General features: G+C 47.2%; 1 protein-coding gene across 3 annotated transcripts in view; it reads right to left on the reverse strand.

Annotated features, from left to right (window-relative positions):
* Positions 1 to 25,051, reverse strand: part of ADISSP (adipose secreted signaling protein) — a 159,918-nt gene that overhangs the window by 15,822 nt on the left and 119,045 nt on the right. For 2 of the 3 annotated variants that reach the window (XM_068274054.1, XM_068274063.1), the window contains exons 5-6: positions 24,743 to 24,865; positions 14,933 to 19,908 (exon numbers count right to left, since the gene is read on the reverse strand). In XM_068274054.1, coding sequence (XP_068130155.1) covers positions 19,808 to 19,908; positions 24,743 to 24,865 — 224 coding nt within the window. In that variant the 3' untranslated portion in view covers positions 14,933 to 19,807. Of the gene's footprint in view, positions 1 to 14,932; positions 19,909 to 24,742; positions 24,866 to 25,051 lie in introns of those variants that run through there. The other variant, XM_068274068.1, reaches the window with a different exon arrangement.

A 25,051-nucleotide genomic window follows, 5' to 3' on the forward strand; every position in this document is an offset into this window, starting at 1 on the left:
GACTCAGGGGAGGCAGGAAAATTTGGGCGCATATGAGCGAGAAGTAGACAAATCGGGCACCGCCATTAACTGTAATGTTAATTTTTTGCTATTGTGCGAAAACTGGATGGCGCCTGTAAAACCGAGTTTCCCGAATTAGTATTCTAATTAGTAGACAATTATCATTTTTGTAAATAATCATTTTAACTTTTCAATATTTTAATATTCTACCTTGTTATCATTTTTACATTTGTTTTAAGAATTATAATTCCATGGGGTCACAGGGTTAGGCACCCAGCAGGGTGGTCTTAGGGTTAGGCACCACCGGGGGGAGGGGAGGGGGGTCTTAGGGTTAGGCACCACCAGGGGGTCCTTAGGTTTAGCGGTAGGGTAGGGTAAGGTTAGGTGTGTGTGTGTGTGGGGGAGGGGGGGAGGGGGTGTTGTGGCAGGGACAGTTAAAGGGACCCTGAGCAGTACGTAAAAGAAAAAATGTCCATCACCTGGGGCTTCCTCCAGCCCACCGTAGGCCACGAGGTCCCCCGGTATCTTCCTGGCTCCTCTCCGTGTCCCGCTGGTGGCTCCCGTTACCGACGACATCCGGGCCGCTGTCGTGCTGACTCTTCCTGGATCTTGACACTTGGCGTCATTGGTGTTTAAGATGCGCATGCGCAGGATTGTCACGCCGGCTGCCATGACGACGCATAGCTGCCGGCGTGATGACACCAAGTGTCAAGATCCAGGAAGATTTGGCCCGACACCCGGCCCGGGTCTCGCCAGTAACGGGAGCCGCCGGCGGGACACGGAGAGGAGCCAGGAGGACGCCGGGCGACCTCGCGGCCTACGGTGGGCTGGAGGAATCCCCAGGTAAGTAACATTTTTTATTCTAGGTACTGTTCAGGGTCCCTTTAAGGCCAGGCATGGGCTGGTTAACCCCTGAAATGGTTATTAAATTACATAATTTAACTGGCAGATGGGGGTAGATCCTCTGCTGAGGTAAGTCCATAAATTAGGCATCTCTGTTCCCTTCAGGTGCCCTGTAATGCTGGGTATACACGATACTTTTTTTGGGTCGATTTTCTGTCCGATCGATTTTCTTAATTTTTCTGATCAATTTCCATTCACTTCTATGACTGAGAAATCAAGCGGTAAAACGATCGGACACTTTGGAAATTATCTATCGAACGCAAAAACGTATGGTGTGTACCGAGCATTAGGCTTATGCTTATCATGCAGATAGTGATATAATCTTCCAACCCAGTGACAGTGTTTAGTGACTTGGGCCAGCACCTACCTGAGGTAAACAAGCCAGGAAGCAGCCAGGCTACAGGAAGTGCGGGATATATGTGTATTCTTAGTAACCATTACTTATGTCCATGAAATCCCGACACCTCATTGGTTGGCTCTGATTGTCATCTATGCTGAACTATATAACAGACATATTGAGCTACACCAAGGCCTTCTCATCATCACTGACTATTCTATCACCATGGATACGCTCTGTCCTCAGTCGTCACTGACTGTCACCATGGATACGCCCTGTCCACACACACCAGGCTGATAGCTAAGTGGCAGTGCTCTGAGGCTGGTCAGCAAATAAGATGTGAGGGACTGGCATCCATCTAGCCAATCATTCAGCTAAATATAATCTTACTAGCCGACTCGCAGCGTAGCATACGCCGCATAAGGGGGTAGCGGGCAGGAAGGGGGTATTGGGCACAGCGGCGGGGAGGGGGGTCGGATCCCCCCCTCCCTCACCTGGGTCCCCCATGAGTGCTCCCCCTCCAGCTTACGTTTGCGGTGGGGAGGGGGGTCGGACCCCCCTCCCTCACCTGGGTCCTCCATCTGCGCTCCCCAGCAGTGTTTGCAGGAAGTGACGACAGTGGAACGCACACTGGAACGCGGAAGAGGTGAGTCATCCTCGCCCACTGCCTCTTACTAATAGAGGCGGCTGCTGCTCAACTTAAGCTAGAGGAGCGGCGCACATGGGGGACCCCCCAGGCCTGCCGCTATGCCCAATACCCCCTTCCTGCCTGCTACCCCCTTAAGCTCGGCGGCAAGTGTAGGACCGCCCCTGGGGGCAGGGCGCTACTTCTTCTTCTTGCTTGACCCAGCCCCTTCTTCTTGCTTGGACCGGCCCTGGGAGCAGGGCACTACTTCTTCTTGCTTGACCCGGCCCCTTCTTCTTGCTTGGACCGGCCCTGGGAGCAGGGCACTACTTCTTCTTGCTTGACCCGGCCCCTTCTTCTTGCTTGGACCGGCCCTGGGGGCAGGGCGCTACTTCTTCTTGCTTGACCCGGCCCCTTCCTCTTGCTTGGACCGGCCCTGGGAGCAGGGCACTACTTCTTCTTGCTTGACCCGGCCCCTTCTTCTTGCTTGGACCGGCCCTGGGGGCAGGGCGCTACTTCTTCTTGCTTGAAGGTTGAGGCACTAAGCCTATTATATATATACTAGCTGGTTGCCCGGCGTTGCCCGGGTATGTAATTGGCTAGTGTTAGCTCTGTCCACTTTTTCTAATCCTAACACACAATTACTCAATGATGACCTAGTTTGTGAGCTTTGCGTTCTTTGGCATCAATAATTGGCTGTGGCTCCACTCCTTTGAAAATCAATAGGTGAATTTTGATTAGCTTTTGTAGGCTCCACCTACTTTTCTGAATATTAATCCCAGTCACCCACTGTGCAAAGTTTAAGAACCCTGCCATTGACAGACAGTGTAAGAATGGCTGCAGTTTACATTCTAGCAGTGAAATTTTTATTTTTCTCCACCCACTGATGTCCTGATGTTTCCCGGGTATGTATTTGGCTGGTGTTGGCTGTGGCCACTTTTTGTAACCCTGACACACAATTGTCAATAGTCAATGACCAAGTTTGTGAAATTTGTGGTCTTTGGCATGAATAATTTTCATTGAAATGAAACACATCTGATTCGCTGTTTGTGGCCCCACCCCTTTTCTAAATATTTAACCCCAGTCACCCAATGATCAACTGTACCAGGTTTGAGGCTTGTGCCATTAACAGTGCAAAAATGGCAGCAATTAAATATTTTCCTTGAAAATCAATAGGTGAATTGTGATTGTTTTTTGTAGGCTCCACCCACTTTTCTGAATATTAATCCCAGTCACCCAGTGACCAACTGTGTAAAGTTTGAGAACCCTACAATTAATAGTGTAAGTATGGCTGCAGTTTACATTTTCCCAGTGAAATTTGTGTTTGTCTCCACCCACTGAAGACTCGGCATTGCCCAGGTATGTATTTGGCTGTGCTGGCTCCGCCCACTTTTTCTAACCCTAACACAAAATTACTTAATGACCAAGTTTGTGAGCTTTGTGGTCTTTGGCATCAATAATTTGCATTGAAATAAAATAAATCTGATTGGCTGTGGCTCCACCCGTTTTCTGAATTTGAACCCCAATCACCCGATGGCCAACTGTACCAGGTACAGGTGATTAACAGTGCAAGAGGCTTGTGCCATTAACAGTGCAAGAATGGCATCAATTAAATATTCCCCTTAAAGATTAATAGGTGGATTTTGATTGGCTTTTGTAGGCTCCACCCACTTTTCTGAATATTAATCTCAGTCACCCAGTGACCAACTGTGCAAAGTTTGAGAACCCTGCCATTAATAGTGTAAGAATTGCTGCAGTTTACATTTTCTCAGTGAAATTTGTATTTGTCTCCACCTACTGATGACCCAGCATTGCCCGATTATGTATTTGGCTGGTGTTGGCTGCGCCCACTTTTCCTAACCCTAACACACAATTACTCAATTACTCAATGACCAAGTTTGTGAGCTTTGCGGTCTTTGGCATCAATAACCTGCATTAAAATGAAACAAATCAGATTGGCTGTTTGGGGCTCCACCCCCTTATATAAATTTAAACCCCAATCACGCAAAGATCAACTGTACCAGGTTTGAGGCTTGTGCCATTAACAATTAACAGTGCAAGAATGGCAGCAACGAAATATTCCCCTGAAAAATCAATAGGTAATTTTTGATTGTTTTTTGTAGGCTCCACCTACTTTTCTGAATATTAACCCCAGTCACCTAGTAACCAACTGTGCAAAGTTTGAGAACCCTACCATTAACAGTGTAAGAATGGTTGCGGTTTACATTTTCCCAGTAAAATTTGTATTTGTCTCCGCCCACTTATGACCCTGCGTTGCCCGCTTATGTATTTGGCTGGTGTTGGCTGTGCCCACTTTCCTAACCCTAACACACAATTAATCAATTACTCAATTACCAAGTTTGTGAGCTTTGCGGTGTTTGGCAACAACAATTTGCATTGGAATGAAACAAATCTGATTGGCTATTTGTGGCTCCACCCCCTTTCTGAAATTGAACCCCAGTCAACCAATGATCAACTATACCAGGTTTGAGGCTTGTGCCATTAACAGTGCAAGAATGGCAGAAATGTAAATATTTCCCTTGAAAATCATTAGGTGAATTTTGATTGGCTTTTATAGGCTCCACCCACTTTTCTGAATAATAACCCTAGTCACCCAACGACCAACTGTGCAATGTTTGAGAACCCTGCCATTAACAGTGTAAGAAAAACAAAAGTTTGCTTTCTTAAAACAGAAAGAATTTGCAATAATTCAGGTTGGAGTGAGCTTGAGATGTCTTCCAGTGCAACACTGCTGAATATATGCAAATTAACCATTGTTACCCTTAGAAGCTAAACACACCTCCTGGACCGCTGGAATGCAATGATGTGTCAGCTTGTTAAATTGTGCAGAGCCATAATAATCCAACATGCATATAGTCTGTTTTGGATTGTTTGATCCTTATCAGTGCATGGCATAGATGAATTTGGCTCTATGGAGTAGGGCTTGTAACACCGAGAGGGACAGACTAACCAGCAAGCTCATGGTGACCCAGAACTCATTGGAGTGTGTAAGGGACTACAATGGTACTAAAAAGCCCCCTTACTAAGATGTTAAGAAAAACAAAAGTTTGCTTTCTTAAAACAGAAACAATTTGCGATAATTCAGGTTGGAGTGAGCTTGAGATGTCTTCCAGTGCAACACTGCTGAATATATGCAAATTAACCATTGTACCCTTAGAAGCTAAACACAACTCCAGTGTAACAGTGTAAGAATGGCTGCAGTTTACATTTTCCAGTGAAATTTGTATTTGTCTCTTTTTGGTTATAGGAATAAAAAGTATCCTATATATTACTCCAGGTAATGTACTATGTGTGTGCCAAATGTCATTCAAATCCGTTCAGCCGTTTTTGCGTGATCGAGTAACAAACATCCAAACATCCAAACATCCGAACTTTCCCATTTATTATATTAGTAGGATATATAGATAGAAGATTGTGAATGTTTTTGATCACTCTGGGAATCGCAGTGAAATGGCGGCACGTCTACGATCACGGGTGCTTTGTGATTTCCTGCAAAACGCTTGTAGTTGGTCTCTAGCCTTACGTTTGGTTATATATGATTTATTTATTTTTTATCTTAACCTCCTTGGCGGTATGAAAAATACCGCCAGGAGGGAGCGCAGCAGTTTTTTTAAAAAAAAATTTTTTTTTAATCATGTAGCGAGCCGAGGGCTCGCTACATGATAGCCGCTGCTGAGCGGCATCCCCCCGCCCGCTTCGATCGCCTTCGGCGATCTCCGATCAGGAAATCCCGTTCATAGAACGGGATTTCCTGGAGGGCTTCCCCCGTCGCCATGGCGACGGGGCGGGATGACGTCACCGACGTCACTGACGTCGGGACGTCATTGGGAGTCCCGGGCCACCCCTCGGCGCTGCCTGGCACTGATTGGCCAGGCAGCGCTGGGGTCTGGAGGGGGGGGGGGGCCCGCGCCGCAGCAGATAGCGGCGATCGGGCAGGGGCCGGCAGCGATCAGAGTGCTGGCGCAGCTAGCAAAGTGCTAGCTGCGTCCAGCAAAACAAAAATTATGAAAATCGGCCCAGCAGGGCCTGAGCGGCACCCTCCGGCGGCTTACCCCGTGTCACACACGGGGTTACCGCCAAGGAGGTAAATGAAAAAAACTGATGTAATAGTCAAGTTTAAGAATGGCTTGGGACTTACTGAAGTGCCGCCTGGGTCCCACATAACACGCAATGACAACCTAGAATGTAGAGCGCCAGCATACCATGACACACAAAACACATAACACACTATGCACACGCCCCTTTTCACAGTCTAACCACTTTATCCACCAGTACAGCATATCTACGTCCCCTGCCACTTCATCTAAGCCATGAGGACGTAGATATACGTCTTGTAGCAGCAGGGCCGGAGCTACCATGGGAAAAAATGGGCAATTGCTCCAGGGCCCCAGAGCCTGTAGGGGCATCTTAACTGTTGCTCCCCAGGGACTTTGCAGAGTCTGTTAAGTTGGGAGTTGATTGGGGGATCGTCAGCAGCCAGCTAAGGGGCCCAGGAGGGAAATTTGTCTGCAACAAAGGGCCTCTAATGACGCTTTCTGGTCAGGGGGTGTCTGTTGGGGGGCCCCCAGGCTAATTTTGCCCTAGGGCCCAACTGTTACTTGAACCGGCCCTGTGTAGCAGAAGCACAGCTTCGGCACTATCTGATGCAGCACTAATTGGTGAAAGGGGATATATGTTCCCTGAGCCAATAAGATTGATTTTCACCATTAAAAATGCTTTTATTTTCTCAGCTCATTGTGAAAAAATGTACACTGTAGCATTATTTCAGAGTTAAATATCCTCACCAAAAATTGTGACAGGAACATAATATAAGTTTTGATATAAACGGTAGAAATAGCCAAACAAAATTTGTTTGTTTTTTATCTACAGTAACAGTAGTGCCTTTTATTTTTAAACTGGAATTGGTAAAACTGAGAAATAATGTTTTTTCTTTTTTTTATAAAGTGCATAGAAAACAAAATTGTTCTAGAGAAAGAATGCAATACAATGAAAGCATAATTTGTCTTGAAATAAAAGAGGATATATATTTAATTTAGGTGTTATAAGTGGTGGTAAAGTTATTGCTGATTAAATAGGGACATAGCTAAAATGTCACACAAGGTCTGGATGCGAAGTGGCTAATGTCCGTAGCACAGTCCAGCTCGGTCAGCTAACATATAAACAAGTTTCAGGGATATGAGGTGAAACCAGAACACGGAGGTGAACCATTCAAACACAGAGAGGACATACACATCCTAGGCAGACATCCCTGGCAGGGGGTATTGGCTCCCAGGACCCCAGCGCTGCAGAGCAGGGCTGGCCATTTATCCACTGCACTGATCTGAACTCCTCATGGCAAGAGGAAGTCACATTAATTAGAATAATAATCTGATATGGCAATGCTAATGGCCTCCAGATCAGTTTCTATGAAGTAGGAGTTAAATGCCAGCCCCTTTTATCAGATCAGACTGGAGACCTGTCCTTCTGAGTCATATCTCTTCTCTGTAAGGAGGAAATTGAAAGGCAATTAATATCCTGTGTGTGGAGCTGGGATGAGGAGAGAGAGGTGGGGAGGAGGATGCGCTATAGCAACACCACATCCACCTGTGGCTGGTACTAACCAGCTCACACACAGCATCTTCCCACACAGTATCACTCCCCCCCCCCCCCCCTTATCTTCTAACTTAGAGGCAGAGGGTTTTTAGAAGGAAATAAATATGGCAGCCACAGCCCTCTCCCTACAGTTATCATTTAAAGGACAACTGAAGTGAGAAATATATGGAGGCTGCCATATTTATTTCCTTTTATACAATACCAGTTGCCTGGCAGCCCTACTGGTCTATTTGGCTGCAGTACAGTCTGAATAACACACCAGAAACAAGCATGGAGCTAATCTTGTCAGGACTGGCAATAATGTCAGAAACACCTGATCTGCTGCATGCTTGTTCAGGGGCTATGGCTAAATGTATTAGAGATAGAGGATCAGCAGAACAGCCAGGCAACTGGTATTGCTTAAGCAGAAATAAATATGGCAGCCTCCATATACCTCTCGCAACAGTTGTCCTTTAAAGGAGCAACATTTTATTTTGAAAGAGCTGCCCCTACTTATATATGATCAGTGAGAGTGATTTGTGTTTTCACGTGCAGCCTGAGCGCTCGGCTCTCAGAATAGGCTGCTGTGCTGCTGGGGAAGCAGTGATAACTCTGGAATACAGTAACAGGGACAGATTTATCTTGTATACAGTAGTGGCAATGAGCTGGTTTATAAATAAGACATGAGTAGCAGCACTGGGCAGAGTGAATAGCACAGCTCCATTCTCATCTGATTGCATACTGCTCATTGTCATCAGTCCCGGCAGCCAATAATAGTACAAGTGTTCCCGCAAGTCCAGGCGGCCGTCAGTCAATGTCAACTCTTCACAAATCCAGCATGACGGCTGCAGATCTGACCCTGATATCGTGCTGAAGCCAATAACCTTCCCCTGTGTATAGAGAGCCTCACCTAGCAGTTGTGACCTCCTACCTCTTGTGTGTGACCTCCCACCTCGTGTGGTTGTGTGTGACCTCCCACCTCTTGTGGTTGTGTGTGACCTCCGACCTCTTGTGTGTGCGACCTCCCACCTCTTGTGTGTGTGTGACCTCCTACCTCTTGTGGTTGTGTGTGACCTCCTACCTCTTGTGTGTGACCTCCCATCTCTTGTGTGTGTGTGATCTCCTACCTCTTGTGTGTGTGACCTCCTACCTCTTGTGGTTGTGTGTGTGACCTCCTACCTCTTGTGTGTGTGACCTACCTCTTGTGGTTGTGTGTGAGTAACCTACCTCTTGTGGTTGTGTGTGTGACCTCCTACCTCTTGTGGTTGTGTGTGTGACCTCCTACCTCTTGTGGTTGTGTGTGTGACCTCCTACCTCTTGTTGTGACCTCCTCTTGTGGTTGTGTGTGTGACCTCCTACCTCTTGTTGTGACCTCCTCTTGTGGGTGTGTGTGTGACATCTAACCTCTTGTTGCAGTTGTGTGTGTGACCTCCTTCCTCTAGTTGGGGTTGTGTGTGTGTGGCTTCCTTTCTCTAGTTGAGGTTTTGACCTCTTTGCTCTAGTGGAGGTTGTGTGTGTGTGGCCTCCTTCCTTTTGTTGTTGTGTGTGACTTCCTTACTCTTGTTGTGTGTGTGTGACCTCCAGCCTCCTCTAGTAATGGCAGCACTGCCATAGCCTACATTCTTCATACATTTCATGCATTGCACTACCATGTAGAGGTGTATAAATAGAATGTTTCCAGCAATAATGAATGAGTACCGCAGGCACACACAGCCCATCAGCCAACAACAGGATCCGTTTCTATTCCCCAATACAATAATTTGCATTCATTTAGGACGCATCTTGCTCTGTACATTTACATAGCGCTGACAGATTTCCCAGAGGGCTTTACAGAGAATATTGACAAAACCATATTAACCACTCATCAGAATCGGCTTTATTCACCACATGTGACAGTTGTACCCGGAATTATTTGTGGCACACGCGGCATTGACAGTTGTGCAGATGACAAGCAGTAATTTGACAAGCAAAGTAAACAGACATAGATCAAACATTACCCTCTCTGGCAGGATGATTCTTTCTGGATTTTATGTGCCCTAAAAGACCCTAAGATTCAGAAAAAAAAAAAAAATCATACCCCAGAGAAATTTGCAACAGCCCCTACAGTCGATGGGCAATTTCCTATCGGGAAAGCCAATTAAAGGGAAGGTTCACGATCGCTCTGTAAAAAATAAAAATACAAATCCATGCCCGTGGCAGGCAGGACGTGCCCTCGGCGCCGCTCCACAGGTTCCCAGTCTTCTCCGGTGGCGCACCCGACCTGGCCAGCCCAGCTTCCAGGTCGGGCTCTTCTGCGCTCCAACGTGCACCTCACACCGTCACGCTGATGTCATCGGACGTCCTCCAGGCTGTACAGCGCAGGCAGACAGCCCGGAGGACATCCCATCCCTTTAAAGGAAACCTGAAGTGAGAGGGATATGGAGACGTATTTATATTTAATTTTAAGTAATCCCAGTTGCCTGGCTATCCTGCTGATCCTCTGCTTCTAATAGTTTTAGCCACAGCCCCTGAACAAGCATGCAGCTGACCAGATGCTTCTGACTGAAGTGTGACTGGCTTAGCTGCATGCTTGTTTCAGCTGTGTGATTCAGACACTACTGATACCGGAATGACCAGCAGGGCTGCCAGGCAACTGGTATTGTATAACAGGAAATAAATATGGGGCTGCCATATTTATTTCCTGTTAAACAATACCAGTTGCCTGGCAGCCCTGCTGGTCATTCCGGTATCAGTAGTGTCTGAATCACACAGCTGAAACAAGCATGCAGCTAAGCCAGTATATACCTCTCACATCCTGGCCAAGATTTAACCCCAGAACTGCAACAAGAATTCCGTCCACCAGGCCAACACGCTACATATTAATGTTGGTGTGCAGAAGATGCTGCTCACTAGCTGTGGACAATGATATGCAAATCATTTTGAGTTGATGCAGGATTATGCAAATTTGTGCAGCTTGAAAATGGACCAATCCAATTTTACCTCAGCAGGAATCGATTGGTTCATTTTCAAGTTGCATAAATTTGCATGAAAAATTTGCATAATCCTGCATCAACTCAAAATCCTTTGATCTCACTGACCATCCCTACTGCTCGCTTTCCACTGGAGAGGGTCAGACAGACTCAAATCCTCCTGAACTGCGTGCAAATTGTATGCGCCTTGAAACGGCGCCAGTCAGAAGTTCATCTGATTGGCCAGTTCTGAGCTGCACACTATCTGCATTATATTCCCATGCAAATCTGAAGTATTAGCAACTCTTCCACCAATGGCAGAGTCCAGGAACTCCCCAACCAAGCTATGAGGGGGTTTCGGTCCTGTACATCGGGACACTTAGGCTACGTACATACGTGATAACTGTCAGGCTGTAACGGCTGATAATGACTGCTTCAGCAGACGACCGTTTCCTGTGCACAGCGGCCACCAATCGATCCTTATCAACCCTCGCGCAGGGTCTATTGCAATGTTCCTCCCATGACCCCCCCCCCCCTCCCCTCCCTACCATAACAACAGGATGCATTGTTAGCCTGAAGGCTAGTGATGTGTCTGTACAGCATCAGTCTCCATATTGTTGCCCGAGAGATTGTTTTCTGAACCCCGACAGGCAACATTGTCTCATGTACTTGGCTTTAGGCCCAGAGATGATCTTCAGCTCTGAATCTGCGCTGCCCAGAAACTGAGCCCATCACACTGCAGGTCAAAGTGGACCTGAACTCAGAACTCCTCTCTGCGCTAAAGGATGCACAACAGCATAATAACCATTAAAGAGACTGAAGCTATATTTACCGATTCGCTTCAGAAGTCTCATTAGCCACAAACCACCAGATTCCTGCTAAAAAAAAAAAATAAAGAGTGCTGCAGACCCCCCCAAATCCCCGAGCAAATATCCACGACCAACTTGGTAGTGGATTTTGCTGCTCTGAGAGGCAGAGCTATGAGCTGCAGCTCTGCCTCTCCTGACGTCAATCGCCACGCGGATCGCTGCCTCTCCCCGCCCCTCTCTGTGAAGGAAGAGTGAGAGGTGCGGGGAGAGGCGATGATCCGCAGCGATTGACATCAGAAGAGGCAGAGCTGCAGCAGAGAGCTCTGCCTCTTCAGGAAGCCCCGACCAGATTCACCCCCGGGGATTTGGGGGGTCTGCAGCCCTCGGTTTTCAGCCGGGATGTGGTGGTTTGCGGCTTATTATTATTATGTATTTATATAGCGCCGACATATTACGCAGCGCTGTACAGTAATATATACAGTGGAGGAAATAATTATTTGACCCCCTCACTGATTTTGTAAGTTTGTCCAATGACAAAGAAATGAAAAGTCTCAGAACAGTATCATTTCAATGGTAGGTTTATTTTAACAGTGGCAGATAGCACATCAAAAGGAAAATCGAAAAAATAACCTTAAATAAAAGATAGCAACTGATTTGCATTTCATTGAGTGAAAAGTTTTTGAACCCCTACCAACCATTAAGAGTTCTGGCTCCCACAGAGTGGTTAGACACTTCTACTCAATTAGTCACCCTCATTAAGGACACCTGTCTTAACTAGTCACCTGTATAAAAGACACCTGTCCACAGAATCAATCAATCAAGCAGACTCCAAACTCTCCAGCATGGGAAAGACCAAAGAGCTGTCCAAGGATGTCAGAGACAAAATTGTAGACCTGCACAAGGCTGGAATGGGCTACAAAACCATTAGCAAGAAGCTGGGAGAGAAGGTGACAACTGTTGGTGCGATTGTTCGAAAATGGAAGGAGCACAAAATGACCATCAATCGACCTCGCTCTGGGGCTCCACGCAAGATCTCACCTCCTGGGGTGTCAATGGTTCTGAGAAAGGTGAAAAAGCATCCTAGAAGTACACGGGAGGAGTTAGTGAATGACCTCAAATTAGCAGGGACCACAGTCACCAAGAAAACCATTGGAAACACATTACACCGCAATAGATTAAAATCCTGCAGGGCTCGCAAGGTCCCCCTGCTCATGTGCAGGCCCGCCTGAAGTTTGCCATTGAACACCTGAATGATTCTGTGAGTGACTGGGAGAAGGTACTGTGGTCTGATGAGACCAAAATAGAGCTCGTTGGCATTAACTCAACTCGCTGTGTTTGGAGGAAGAAAAATGCTGCCTATGACCCCCAAAACACCATCCCCACCGTCAAGCATGGGGGTGGAAACATTTTGCTTTGGGGGTGTTTTTCTGCTAAGGGCACAGGACAACTTAATCGCATTAACGGGAAAATGGATGGAGCCATGTATCGTGAAATCCTGAACGACAACCTCCTTCCCTCTGCCAGGAAACTGAAAATGGGTCGTGGATGGGTGTTCCAGCACGACAATGACCCAAAACATACAGCAAAGGCAACAAAGGAGTGGCTCAAGAAGAAGCACATTAAGGTCATGGAGTGGCCTAGTCAGTCTCCGGACCTTAATCCAATAGAAAACCTATGGAGGGAGCTCAAGCTCAGAGTTGCACAGAGACAGCCTCGAAACCTTAGGGATTTAGAGATGATCTGCAAAGAGGAGTGGACCAACATTCCTCCTAAAATGTGTGCAAACTTGGTCATCAATTACAAGAAACGTTTGACCTCTGTGCTTGCAAACAAGGGTTTTTCCACTAAGTATTAAGTCTTTTATTGTTAGAGGGTTCAAAAACTTATTTCACTCAATGAAATGCAAATCAGTTGCTATCTTTTATTTAAGGTTATTTTTTCGATTTTCCTTTTGATGTGCTATCTGCCACTGTTAAAATAAACCTACCATTGAAATGATACTGTTCTGAGACTTTTCATTTCTTTGTCATTGGACAAACTTACAAAATCAGTGAGGGGGTCAAAGGGTCAAATAATTATTTCCTCCTATATATATATATATATATATATATATATATATATATATATATATATATATATATATATATATATATATATATATATATATATATATATATATATATATATATATATATATATATAGATAGATAGTCTTGTCACTAACTGTCCCTCAAAGGAGCTCACAATCTAATCCCTACCATTGCCATATGTCTATATTATGTAGTGTAAGTACTGTAGTCTAGGGCCAATTTTAGGGGGAGCCAATTAACTTATCCGTATGTTTTTGGAATGTGGGAGGAAACCGGAGTGACCGGAGGAAACCCACGCAGACACGGAGAGAACCTACAAACTCTTTGCAGATAGTGCCCTGGCTGGGATTCGAACCAGGGACCCAGCGCTGCAAGGCGAGAGAGCTAACCACTACGCCACCGTGCTGCTTATGAGAGTTCTGAAGCGAATTAAAAGGTAAACACAGCAAACAAATTTCGCTTCAGACTCTCTTTAAACAAAAACAATTTCTTTGTTGCAGCGGATACAAATCTTGCAATAACTCTGCAGTTTCTACATCCTAATTCATGGAACCATACATATTGTTAAAGGGGAACTTCAGCCTAAACAAACATACTGTCATCAAGTTACATTAGTTATGTTAATTAGAATAGATAGGTAATATAATTTTTTACCCACCCTGTTTTAAAAGAACAGGCAAATGTTTGTTATTCATGGGGGCTGCCATCTTTGTCATGAGGGCAGCCATCTTTTTGGTTGAAAGGAGGTGACAGGGAGCAGGAGACACAGTTCCAACTGTCCTGTGTCCTGATCACCCCTCCCAGCTGCACACACTAGGCTTCAAATGTCAAATTCAAAATGTAAAAAAAAAAAATTTGCACCAAAACAGCAGAACGAGAGCAACAACATCAGAAATCCCATCATGCTTTGCACAGCATCAGGGAAAAAAAGCCCGGGCAGTTTTCTTCTGTGCAGCTAAAAATGAGGCTTGGATAAGAGAAACAAAGTTCTGATGCTGTAAAACTGTTAAAGAAACACCAGGCCTTTTCAGTGCTGCTGAGTTGATTTTTAGTCCGGAGGTTCACTTTAACAGCCTGTGCTTTCAAATGGGCTTATCTGCCATGGAAGTCAGGTGACACAGGGGAGATCAAATTACAACTAGTGATTAGTCACAAATGAGGGGGACTTACGACAGGCTAAACTCTCTGAATACATACAGGGTGCATTTCTGTTAATGTTTTCCTTGTGTCCTATGCAAGAGTTCAGGTCCTCTTTAAAGGGCCACCTGCAGATAATTAGCCAACAGCTGCTGAGCCTAATGGCTCCATTACAAGTCAGTGGGTGTTTGCATGGATAGGGGGGAGTGATGCTCATTCATTGGTAGCGGCTACAGGACCGCCAATACTGCTACAACATCCCCCTCATCCACCAAGAGGAATCTAAAGCGGATCTCTGCTCACAGACACAGTATAGGTTGAAATACGCTCTTCCCATTTCAGATAAGACAAAGACACTATGAACAGAAGATACTTGAATTCCCCCTCCCTGTGAAGAGTGTACAGAGTGATGTAAGTCATTGCATGGGCATGCACACTTCTGAAGTAAAACAAGATGAGAGGTGGACCCAAAAAACAGCCTGGACACAAAATGTGATTTAAAAGTAAATGATTTATTATTTCAGGCCCTGTCAGATCACACTGTAGGATGCTGTGAGTATAGGGAAGATCCTGCTGGACTAACAAAGACAAGATGGAAGCTAAACAGAACTAGTCCCTCAACAACCCCCCTCATTTATTGAAATTGAACCCTTTATTTGTACCGCTGCTTTTGATTAAACACTGGATCACAGAGTCATCACAAACAGACTTTCAGAAGCTCCTGTCACACACCCTGCTGTGTTAACAAGGACGAGCAGCTTCTCCCAGGTAAGGTGTTGTATTTGAACACTATTCTTGAAGCTGTAATACGAATATTCAGTTTCTCTGCTCATCTCGCGACTTATTCAGACGGGCGAGTCAGACGAATGACCAGAGAGTGTATAAGGTGTAGACATCGGCTAGGGGTGTCAGTTAGGGATTGATAGAGGGAGGGGTTTAAGTGAGAATGGGGTCAGGTGGGAGGGTTCAGTGTGAGAAAAGAGTGATGTTTAGCTGTACTAAAATGTTTTTTTATAACCAATATTTTACCATCCTCATTTTCACTGTAACAGTAGAAGCAGTACATTTACAATATTGTATCGGCTTTCAATTTCCAGACGCCCTTTGTTAAATATACGCATGCTAAGGCCCTCCCCCACAGAAATAGGACAGGTCACTAGCCTGGAGACTAGCAACGTGTCTGTACAGCACTCAGCCCTGCAATGTCGTTCTAAGGACTGATACCCGATCTCTGCCAGGGAACATCATAAGTGCGTATAAGACTTTAGTCCAATCATCTACCGTCAGGCCAGTTGCTTGAATGAAACCTACCAGCAAAATCAGCCAGCGGGTGTTAAAGGGAACCTGAGGTGAGAGGGATATGGAGACTGCCATATTTATTTCCTTTTAAACAATACTAGTTGCCTGGCAGCCCTGCTGATCCCTCTCTGCTGCTAATACTTTCAGCCACAGCTCCTAAACAAGCATGCAGCAGATCAGGTGTTCCTGACATTATTGTCAGATCTGACAAGATTAGCTGCATGCTTGTTTCTGGTGTGATTCAGACAGTACTGCAGCCAAATAGACCAGCTGGGCTGAAGGAAATAAATATGGCAGCTTCCATACACCTCTCACATCAGGTTCACTTTAAAGAACAACCGAAGTGAGAATATGGAGGCTGCCATATGTATTTCTTGTTAAATAATCCCATTTGACTGGCTGTCCTGCTGATCTATTTGGCTGCAGTAGTGTCTGAATCACACCAGAAACAAGCATGCAGCTAATCTTGTCAGATCTGACAGTAATGTCAGAAACACCTGATCTGCTGCATACTTGTTCAGGGGCTATGGCTAAAAGTATTAGAGGCAGAGGATCAGCAGGACAGCCAGGCAACTGGTATTGTTAAAAAGGAAATAAATGACAGCCTCTATATATTCAGCCCTGTGCAGGTCCCTTATGCCTCTGATCCCCTGAGCACGAGTCCTTACCTTCCATAATCTCTACGTAAACTTATCCTACATCCACAGAGACCATTCAGTCAGCTGATGCTATGATAAGCCCGCCCACGAGCCCCCACCTGCCCAATCAGCTGCAATAGGTTGCTTACTTGGCCTAGCATGGAATAATTCAGCCTATGAATAGAGCAGGAACTGGGGTAACTGCTGTCCTATGAGGCACAACATGGCCGACACAGAGCCCATGCTGTATCCATGGCTACAGCCTTGCCCTGGTGTCACCGCCACCCCTCCAGGCTGAAGTCTTCCCTGCTGGAGAAAAACAGGCGCTTGTCTTGTCTCTAAGCCACCACAAAAGCTTCGGTGGCTGTGCACAATGTGACAGATTAATTAAATGGCCAGGTATGGAGAGAGCAAATGAGCAGCAGGTAATCAAGCCAATTTAAAAACAAAAACATAAAAAACTTTAAGAAGTCTGCATCATCATCCCCACTGTTCAGACAGCAAGGGGGCGGGCACAGACCAAATCTCTGAGAAGATTGCAGCCAATAGCACAGGCAGTCTGCAATACAGGAAATGGCTGGTGCTGGGCTCCTGATCAGTATTTTAAAAGTGATCTGGACAAATTAAAAACAGGGAGTTTATAGATAGAAAAACAAGCTTTGCAACCAAGCACTATACAGGGCGAGGAGAAAAGAAAAACCTGTCTAATAATGTGCTTTACAGAACACACAAAATAAGTCAAGAGAGATGGCAGGCAAGTCCTAGCGATCACAGATATCTGTACAAGCTTTAAACTTATGGCTCATACACACACAATGCAATTTTCTGTAAGATTGACAGCATAATCGATTGACAGGTCTGATTCCCAATCGTTTTTCTGATTGATTTTCTGAGCACATCCATACAAAATCATCAGGAATCATATCAGACCTGTTGGAAATAATCGATTCGACTATCAATCTGATGGAAAATAGCATTGTGTGTACCAAGTATTAAGCTGGGAATACACAAGGAGTTTTTTTCGGCAAATTAACTGGCCTGATCGATTTCCATTCACTTCTATGAGAAAATCGATTAGAAAAACAAAAAAAGTCAAATTGGACCGGTCGGAAATTATCTATCGAGCCGTCGATCTGCCAAAAGTAAAAAACGAATTGTGTATTCCCAGCTTCACAGAGCAGAAGGAAGGAATCCTGAGCTCACTAGTCACTGATCTGCTGTCATCTTACACACACACTCGCTACACACAGCGGGAACAAACTCCGGGAAGCTGCCCTGCAATCAGCACAAACAATAATCCTTGTTTAGTTAGTGCCATCAAAATTATGAGTACCAGTCAGGGGCGTAACAATAGAACTTGCAAGGCACGCATCCGCAGGGGGGCCCAGAAGTCACAGTGGCTCCCATGGGGGGAGAAGTGCTGGGGGACTAATAACTAAGGACTAAGGACATGGAGAGAAGATGCTTGCTGCACAACTGTTCTAAAGACTGCATCTGCTCAGCCCCTGATAAGGCATCCAGTGTTCTCCACAGGCCGTTTTAGCCGGGTGCTCCACCCGGCTAGTTTTGATGAGCACCCGGCTGTTATCAGCTCACCTCCTCCTATTCTGTAAGGAGAGTTGTGCACAGAAGCACCTGCCCTGCATTCTCTCATCTCGCCCCACCCGGCTACATTTTCATACCACCCGGCTAGAAAAAAATTCTGGGGAGAACACTGGGCATCATACAAGGTTTTACAGACAAATATTTGTAGACAATCCCTTCAGTGTTCAACAGGGTCTTGTGTACAGCACTGCTCTATCCCCAGCCTCTCCACCTCTCCTCAAGTGCTGTGCACTGTGCTTTGCATCAGCTTGAGGAGTCTTGTAGAGAAAAAGCTTTCTACTCTCCCTATACAATACAATACCTTCTACTCTCCCTATACAATTGCTCTAATCACTGTATCCGCTCAGCCACTGATAACGAATCATACAAAGATTTGTAGACCGTCCCCATTCAGTGTACGGCAGGGTCTTGTGTACAACACCCTTCCCCCAGCCTCTAGACTCCTCCCCAAGTGCTCTGTACTGTAGTGATGCTGGAGAAGTCGGCAGAGCCAGTTCTGCTCCATCAGAGGTGGACAGAGTAAGTGTAATAAGCTGAGACTGGGAGCACACTCGTCTGTTGGTTTTCTGTATGTGTTTTCTGCACACCATGTGTGTCTGTATGTGTGAGAACATGCACGTTTTACCACAGAAACTAATGTGCTTCACTGCTGTCTGTTTATATCTGCATGGGGAAAACATGGTCAAGTGTGCACTAGTCAATAGTATAACATTGGTTCTCAGTTTACCTGTGCAGAGAGCAAGGGGGGAGGGGGGTAGTGGCAACATCCAAAGCTTCGCAGGGGTGCCCAGTGATTTCTAGTTACGCCCCTGATCCAGTGCTTTTATTTTTTTTAAAGATAATAGCAATTCATTTTTCTTTAGATGGTAATATCACCCAGCCCCCTACAACGCACGCACAGACACAGGACTGGTGTGATTGGGCGATGCCCCATCTGTGCTGCAAAAAACTTTCATAGTTTTTGAGATTTTTGTGAAGGTCAGAGGAGCACCCAGCTGTGTGCTGTTGGAGGGACGCTGAATTAACTTTTGACCTTTATAAAAGCTTTAATATTTCAAAAACTATAAAAGCTGTAACACTTCTTGCAGCACAAATGGGCACAAACACGGCACTACCCAACCATTCCTGTTTCCTGGCCGTGAGCCGTTGTAGGTGGAAAAAATGGGCACATACTTACCAAACACAGGATTTTTTTTATTTGTGCTGATTGCAGGAAGGGGGCAGTTTTACGGAGCCGTGAGAACAAACCATAGTTGGTCACACCTGGATCACTCGATAGGCTGAAAATGGCTGCATGTGATCACTTCTGACAAATCAGGGGCCTTGTTAACTGAGCACAGCGGGTGTCACATGGCTTACATCCCTAAGGCAGTGAAGCGACCACACTGGTGAAGACAGCTGGTTAATATAGTGCACCACAGGACCGGGTTCCTGACAAGCATCTACAGCGTACCGCACAGAACAGGCAGCGGGAGTACTTCACTACGGCGGCTTACGGGTTGCGGTGTTAAACGATAGAAACAATCAGCTGATCAAGCAGTACGACGATGGCTTTTGTCCAAAGAGCTGACACAGCAAAGTTGATCTAAAAAGCCACACAGATAAAGGCGTAGATTCCTTGTGTAACCACAAGGGGCAGAGAAAGCCCGTCACCTCCTTCCACCGGTCCCGATGCGAATGTCTTCCCCGCCCCCAGAAAGGCGTGGCGGCAGAAAACTGGTTCCTGTCTAGTCCCAACTATTTCCATGGCTATTTCAGAGGTTTGGTTGTCATGAAGCAGAGCGATTATCGAGGAAGAGAGAGTCTATCTGCTAGGGAGGCGCCTCAGTCAAAGCCGTGCCAGTCGCTCTGCTCTGAATCATACTCTGGCTCTGCTCCGGTACACCTGACACCGTCCAGCAGCATGGGGGTGCCGTGATGGCGGTCTGCAAGACAAGAAAAACTTTATTTAGAGAGAACAAAAGTGACAATCACTCACCACACACAGATTTCATGTACCTAACAGCCTGTCCTGACCGGTGGGCGCATAGCGTGCCGGTCGCATGATCAGTTATCATTTTCCCCTTGGTTAGTGGGTCCGAACCAAAACTGTGTGCGCGTGGTGTGTGTGCGCATGTGCTGTGCGCTGTGCATGTGTCTGCCTGTGCACGTGTATGCTGTGTGTGCGCACGTGCGTGCTCTGTGCGTGTGCACATGCTGTGTGTGCGGGAAAATGCTGTGTTTTTGCAAACGTGCTCTCCATGTGTGTGCGCATACATGGTGTATGTGTGTGTGTGTGCATACACGGTGTATGTGTGTGTGTGCGTATACACGGTGTATGTGTGTGTGTGCGTAGATGTGGGTGTGCGTACACGGTGTATGTGTGTGCGTAGATGTGGGTGTGCGTACACGGTGTATGTGTGTGCGTAGATGTGGGCGTGCGCGCACGGTTTATGTGGGCGTGCGCGCACTGTGTATGTGGGCGTGCGCGCACTGTGTATGTGGGCGTGCGCACACTGTGTATGTGGGCGTGCGCACACTGTGTATGTGGGCGTGCGCACACTGTGTATGTGGGCGTGCGCACACTGTGTATGTGGGCGTGCGCACACTGTGTATGTGGGCGTGCGCACACTGTGTATGTTGGCGTGCGCACACTGTGTATGTGGGCGTGCGCACACTGTGTATGTGGGCGTGCGCACACTGTGTATGTGGGCGTGCGCACACTGTGTATGTGGGCGTGCGCACACTGTGTATGTGGGCGTGCGCACACTGTGTATGTGGGCGTGCGCACACTGTGTATGTGGGCGTGCGCACACTGTGTATGTGGGCGTGCGCACACTGTGTGTGTGGGCGTGCGCACACTGTGTGTGTGGGCGTGCGCACACTGTGTGTGTGGGCGTGCGCACACTGTGTGTGTGGGCGTGCGCACACTGTGTGTGTGGGCGTGCGCACACTGTGTGTGTGGGCGTGCGCACACTGTGTGTGTACGTGCTGTGTGTGTACGTGCTGTGTGTGTACGTGCTGTGTGTGTACGTGCTGTGTGTGTACGTGCTGTGTGTGTACGTGATGTGTGTGTACGTGCTGTGTGTGTACGTGCTGTGTGTGTACGTGCTGTGTGTGTACGTGCTGTGTGTGTACGTGCTGTGTGTGGTGTGTGTGGTGTGGTGTGTGTATGGTGTGTGTATGGTGTGTGTATGGTGTGTGTGGTGTGTGCGCGGTGTGTGTGTGGGTGTGTGTGCGCGGTGTGTGTGTGTGGTGTGTGGTGTGTGTGGTGTGTGGTGTGTGTGTGCGCGGTGTGTGTGTGCGCGGTGTGTGTGCGCGCGGTGTGTGTGTGTGTACACGTGCTGTGTGTGTGTGTGTGTGTGTGTGTACACGTGCTGTGTGTGTGTGTACACGTGGTGTGTGTGTGTGTGTGTGTGTGTACACGTGCTGTGTGTGTGTGTGTGTGTGTGTGTGTGTGTGTGTGTGTGTGTGTGTGTGTGTACGTGCTGTGTGTGCACGTGCTGTGTGTGCACGTGCTGTGTGTGCACGTGCTGTGTGTGCACGTGCTGTGTGTGCACGTGCTGTGTGTGCACGTGCTGTGTGTGCGTGTGTGTGTGCGTGTGTGTGCTGCGGTGTATGTATGGTGTGTGTATGGTGTGTGTGTGGTGTGTGTGTGGTGTGTGTGTGTGTACGTGCTGTGTGTGCACGTGCTGTGTGTGCACGTGCTGTGTGTGCACGTGCTGTGTGTGCACGTGCTGTGTGTGCGTGTGTGTGTGCGTGTGTGTGCTGCGGTGTATGTATGGTGTGTGTATGGTGTGTGTGTGGTGTGTGTGTGGTGTGTGTGTGTGTGTGTGTGTGTACGTGCTGTGTGTGCACGTGCTGTGTGTGCACGTGCTGTGTGTGCACGTGCTGTGTGTGCGTGTGTGTGTGCGTGTGTGTGCTGCGGTGTATGTATGGTGTGTGTATGGTGTGTGTGTGGTGTGTGTGTGGTGTGTGTGTGGTGTGTGTGTGTGCGTGTGTGTGTGGTGTGTGTGTGTGGTGTGTGTGTGGTGTGTGTGTGTGTGGTGTGTGTGTGTGTGTGGTGTGTGTGTGTGGTGTGTGTGTGGTGTGTGTGTGTGGTGTGTGTGGTGTGTGTGTGTGGTGTGTGTGGTTGTGTGTGTGTGGTGTGTGTGGTGTGTGTGTGTGGTGTGTGTGGTTGTGTGTGTGTGGTGTGTGTGTGTGTGTGGTGTGTGTGTGTGGTGTGTGGCTGTGTGGCTGTGTGGTGTGTGGTGTGTGGTGTGTGTGTGTGGTGTGTGTGGTGTGTGTGTGCACATGGTGTGTGTGTGCGCGCTGTGTGTGCGCGCGGTGTGTGTGCGCGTGCGCGGTGTGTGTGCGTGTGCGCGGTGTGTGTGCGCGTACGTGCTGTGTGTGTGCGTGTGTGCTGTGAACGCATCAGGTGTGATACAGAGCAGGAGCCGTGTCCCTGTGTCACCGCACCTCGCTGCACTCTCCTCTCACATGCTGGATTCCTGCTGGCAGTGTAACAGCTCCATTACGGCATCGTCACATAATAGTTCCTCGCCTTCTGGTTCCCATCCAAAGCCAGAGAGATTTATTGGCAGATCCGCAACGATTCATTAACACCGTCTGCTGTGAGATCATTTCACAGACTTCCGCCATCATTACCGCCTCATAAACAGCTCTAAATAGACCACTAGGCTCATCTAATCAGAGACGGTGCAGGGAGTAATGAGGGCTCAGGTGTGATGGTGGACTGACATCAATCCTCATCAATCAATCCTCTACACATCGCAGTGATGACACGCCCCTCATCAATCCTCATATAGATTAGTGATCCTAGGCCCCTCATTAATCCTCTACACACCACAGCAATGACACGCCCCTCATCAATCCTCTATACACCACAGCAATGACACGCCCCTCATCAATCCTCTATACACCACAGCAATGACACGCCCCTCATCAATCCTCTATACACCACAGCAATGACACGCCCCTCATCAATCCTCTACTCACCACAGCAATGACACGCCCCTCATTAATCCTCTATACACCACAGCAATGACATGCCCCTCATCAATCCTCTACTCACCACAGCAATGACACGCCCCTCATTAATCCTCTATACACCACAGCAATGACACGCCCCTCATCAATCCTCTACACACCACAGCAATGACACGCCCCTCATTAATCCTCTATACACCACAGCAATGACACGCCCCTCATCAATCCTCTACACACCACAGCAATGACACGCCCCTCATTAATCAGAATCAGAATCAGAATCATTTTATTTCGCCAAGCATGACAGGGTCATGCCTGGAATTGGATTTGGCGCATACAGAGCTCAGCAACAAACATGACAGTGGTGCAGTATACAGGAGACATACACGATAACACAATTAACCAGATAATACAGTTGCATTTATCAAACAAACAAACAAACAAACAAAAAAAAAAAAAAAAAATACTATGGGTAACGATGCCAGTCTATGAGGTCTGTGTGGAAAAGGGCAGCCAGGGCCCTTACAGTTCCAAGCAGACAGAATGTCTGTGACAGGGCCAGTCTGTGAACCTAAGATGGTGCGGGTGGAGGCAGAACATGGGAGGAGTTCAGGAGGTTGACGGCAGAGGGGAAGAACGAGTTCCTGTGCCTCGTAGTCCTGGTAGGGATGACCCGGAATCTCCGCCCTGAACGTAGGCGACTGAAGTAGCACTGGCCAGGGTGGGAGGGGTCGTTTGCTATCTTCAGCGCTCTAGTGCGCAGTCTCGAGTTGTAAAGTAGGTCAAGTGAAGGGAGGGGTTTCCCGATGGTTCTCTCTGCTGATCTAATGACCCTCTGGAGCTTTAGCCTGTCACTGGCGGAGGAACCAGCGTACCAGACCAGGATGGAAGAGCAGAGGATAGATTCTGTGGTGGCAGTGTAGAATCTTGTGAGAACCTGATGGGGCATGCCAAACTTTTTCAGCTGGCGGAGGAAGAAGAGTCTTTTTTGGGCCTTCGCCAGGGTGGAGTTAGTGTTGGCCTTCCATCTGAGGTCATTTGAGATGGTGGTGCCCAAGAGACGGACACAGGGAACTATCGCCACGTCAGTGCCTTCAATCTGGATTGGTAGTGGTGGGAGAGCTTGCTTCCTGAAATCGATAATCATCTCCACGGTTTTTCCTGTGTTAAGGACCAGCTTGTTCTCCCTGCACCAGTGACAGATTCTGTCTACCTGTTGACGATAGGCACTCTCATCATTTTTTGTGACAAGGCCCACGATAGTGGTGTCATCTGCAAATTTGATAACTTTGACAGAGTCCGCTGTGGATCTGCAGTTGTTCGTGTAGAGGGAGAACAGCAATGATAATCCTCTATACACCACAGCAATGACACGCCCCTCATCAATCCTCTACACACCACAGCAATGACACGCCCCTCATCAATCCTCTACTCACCACAGCAATGACACGCCTCTCATCAATCCTCTTTTAAACTTTTTATAAGGGTAATTGTAATGATAATTGTGTAATACCATATACCGTGATACAGTCATACGGTGGTATTTTTTGAGGTCATCACACTGAATATTTCACTGTTGCAACCCTAATTGCAACAAAAGAAAAAAAACAAAACAGAGCTATCATACAGGCGGACAGTCTCAGATAAACGGCACCAATCTGGCATACGGGGTTAATTATATTAAAGATTGGGGAGTTTTTGCATTATGAGAAGCCAGACATGATTTGGTGGAGAGTAAGAGGTGTTGTGCAGCACACGGGGTATCCTCCTGTACACACCGATCCCGTTTACCTAAAACTCGAGCCTGGACCACCACCTTGACGAAGGCCTTCTCGTTGGTCTCGCTGGCCAGGACCATCTCCTCCTTCAGGACTCCCTCCTTATGTGCCGTGTACTCACACTTTATGCTGTGCCCTGCGGGGAGAAGAAACGGCACACGTCAGAGATCTGTAACTACAATCCTAAACACAGAATATACAGAGATGGGTGACGGTAGCAGCGCTTCCCAAGACAGGCTGCATCAGAAGGAATAACAGCATTGGTGAGCAGACTAATTATAGGCAGGGGCAGAGATGGATTAACCACTTGAGCAGGGCTGTG

The sequence above is a fragment of the Hyperolius riggenbachi genome, chromosome 1, assembly GCF_040937935.1.
Source record: "Hyperolius riggenbachi isolate aHypRig1 chromosome 1, aHypRig1.pri, whole genome shotgun sequence".
NCBI lineage: Eukaryota > Metazoa > Chordata > Amphibia > Anura > Hyperoliidae > Hyperolius > Hyperolius riggenbachi.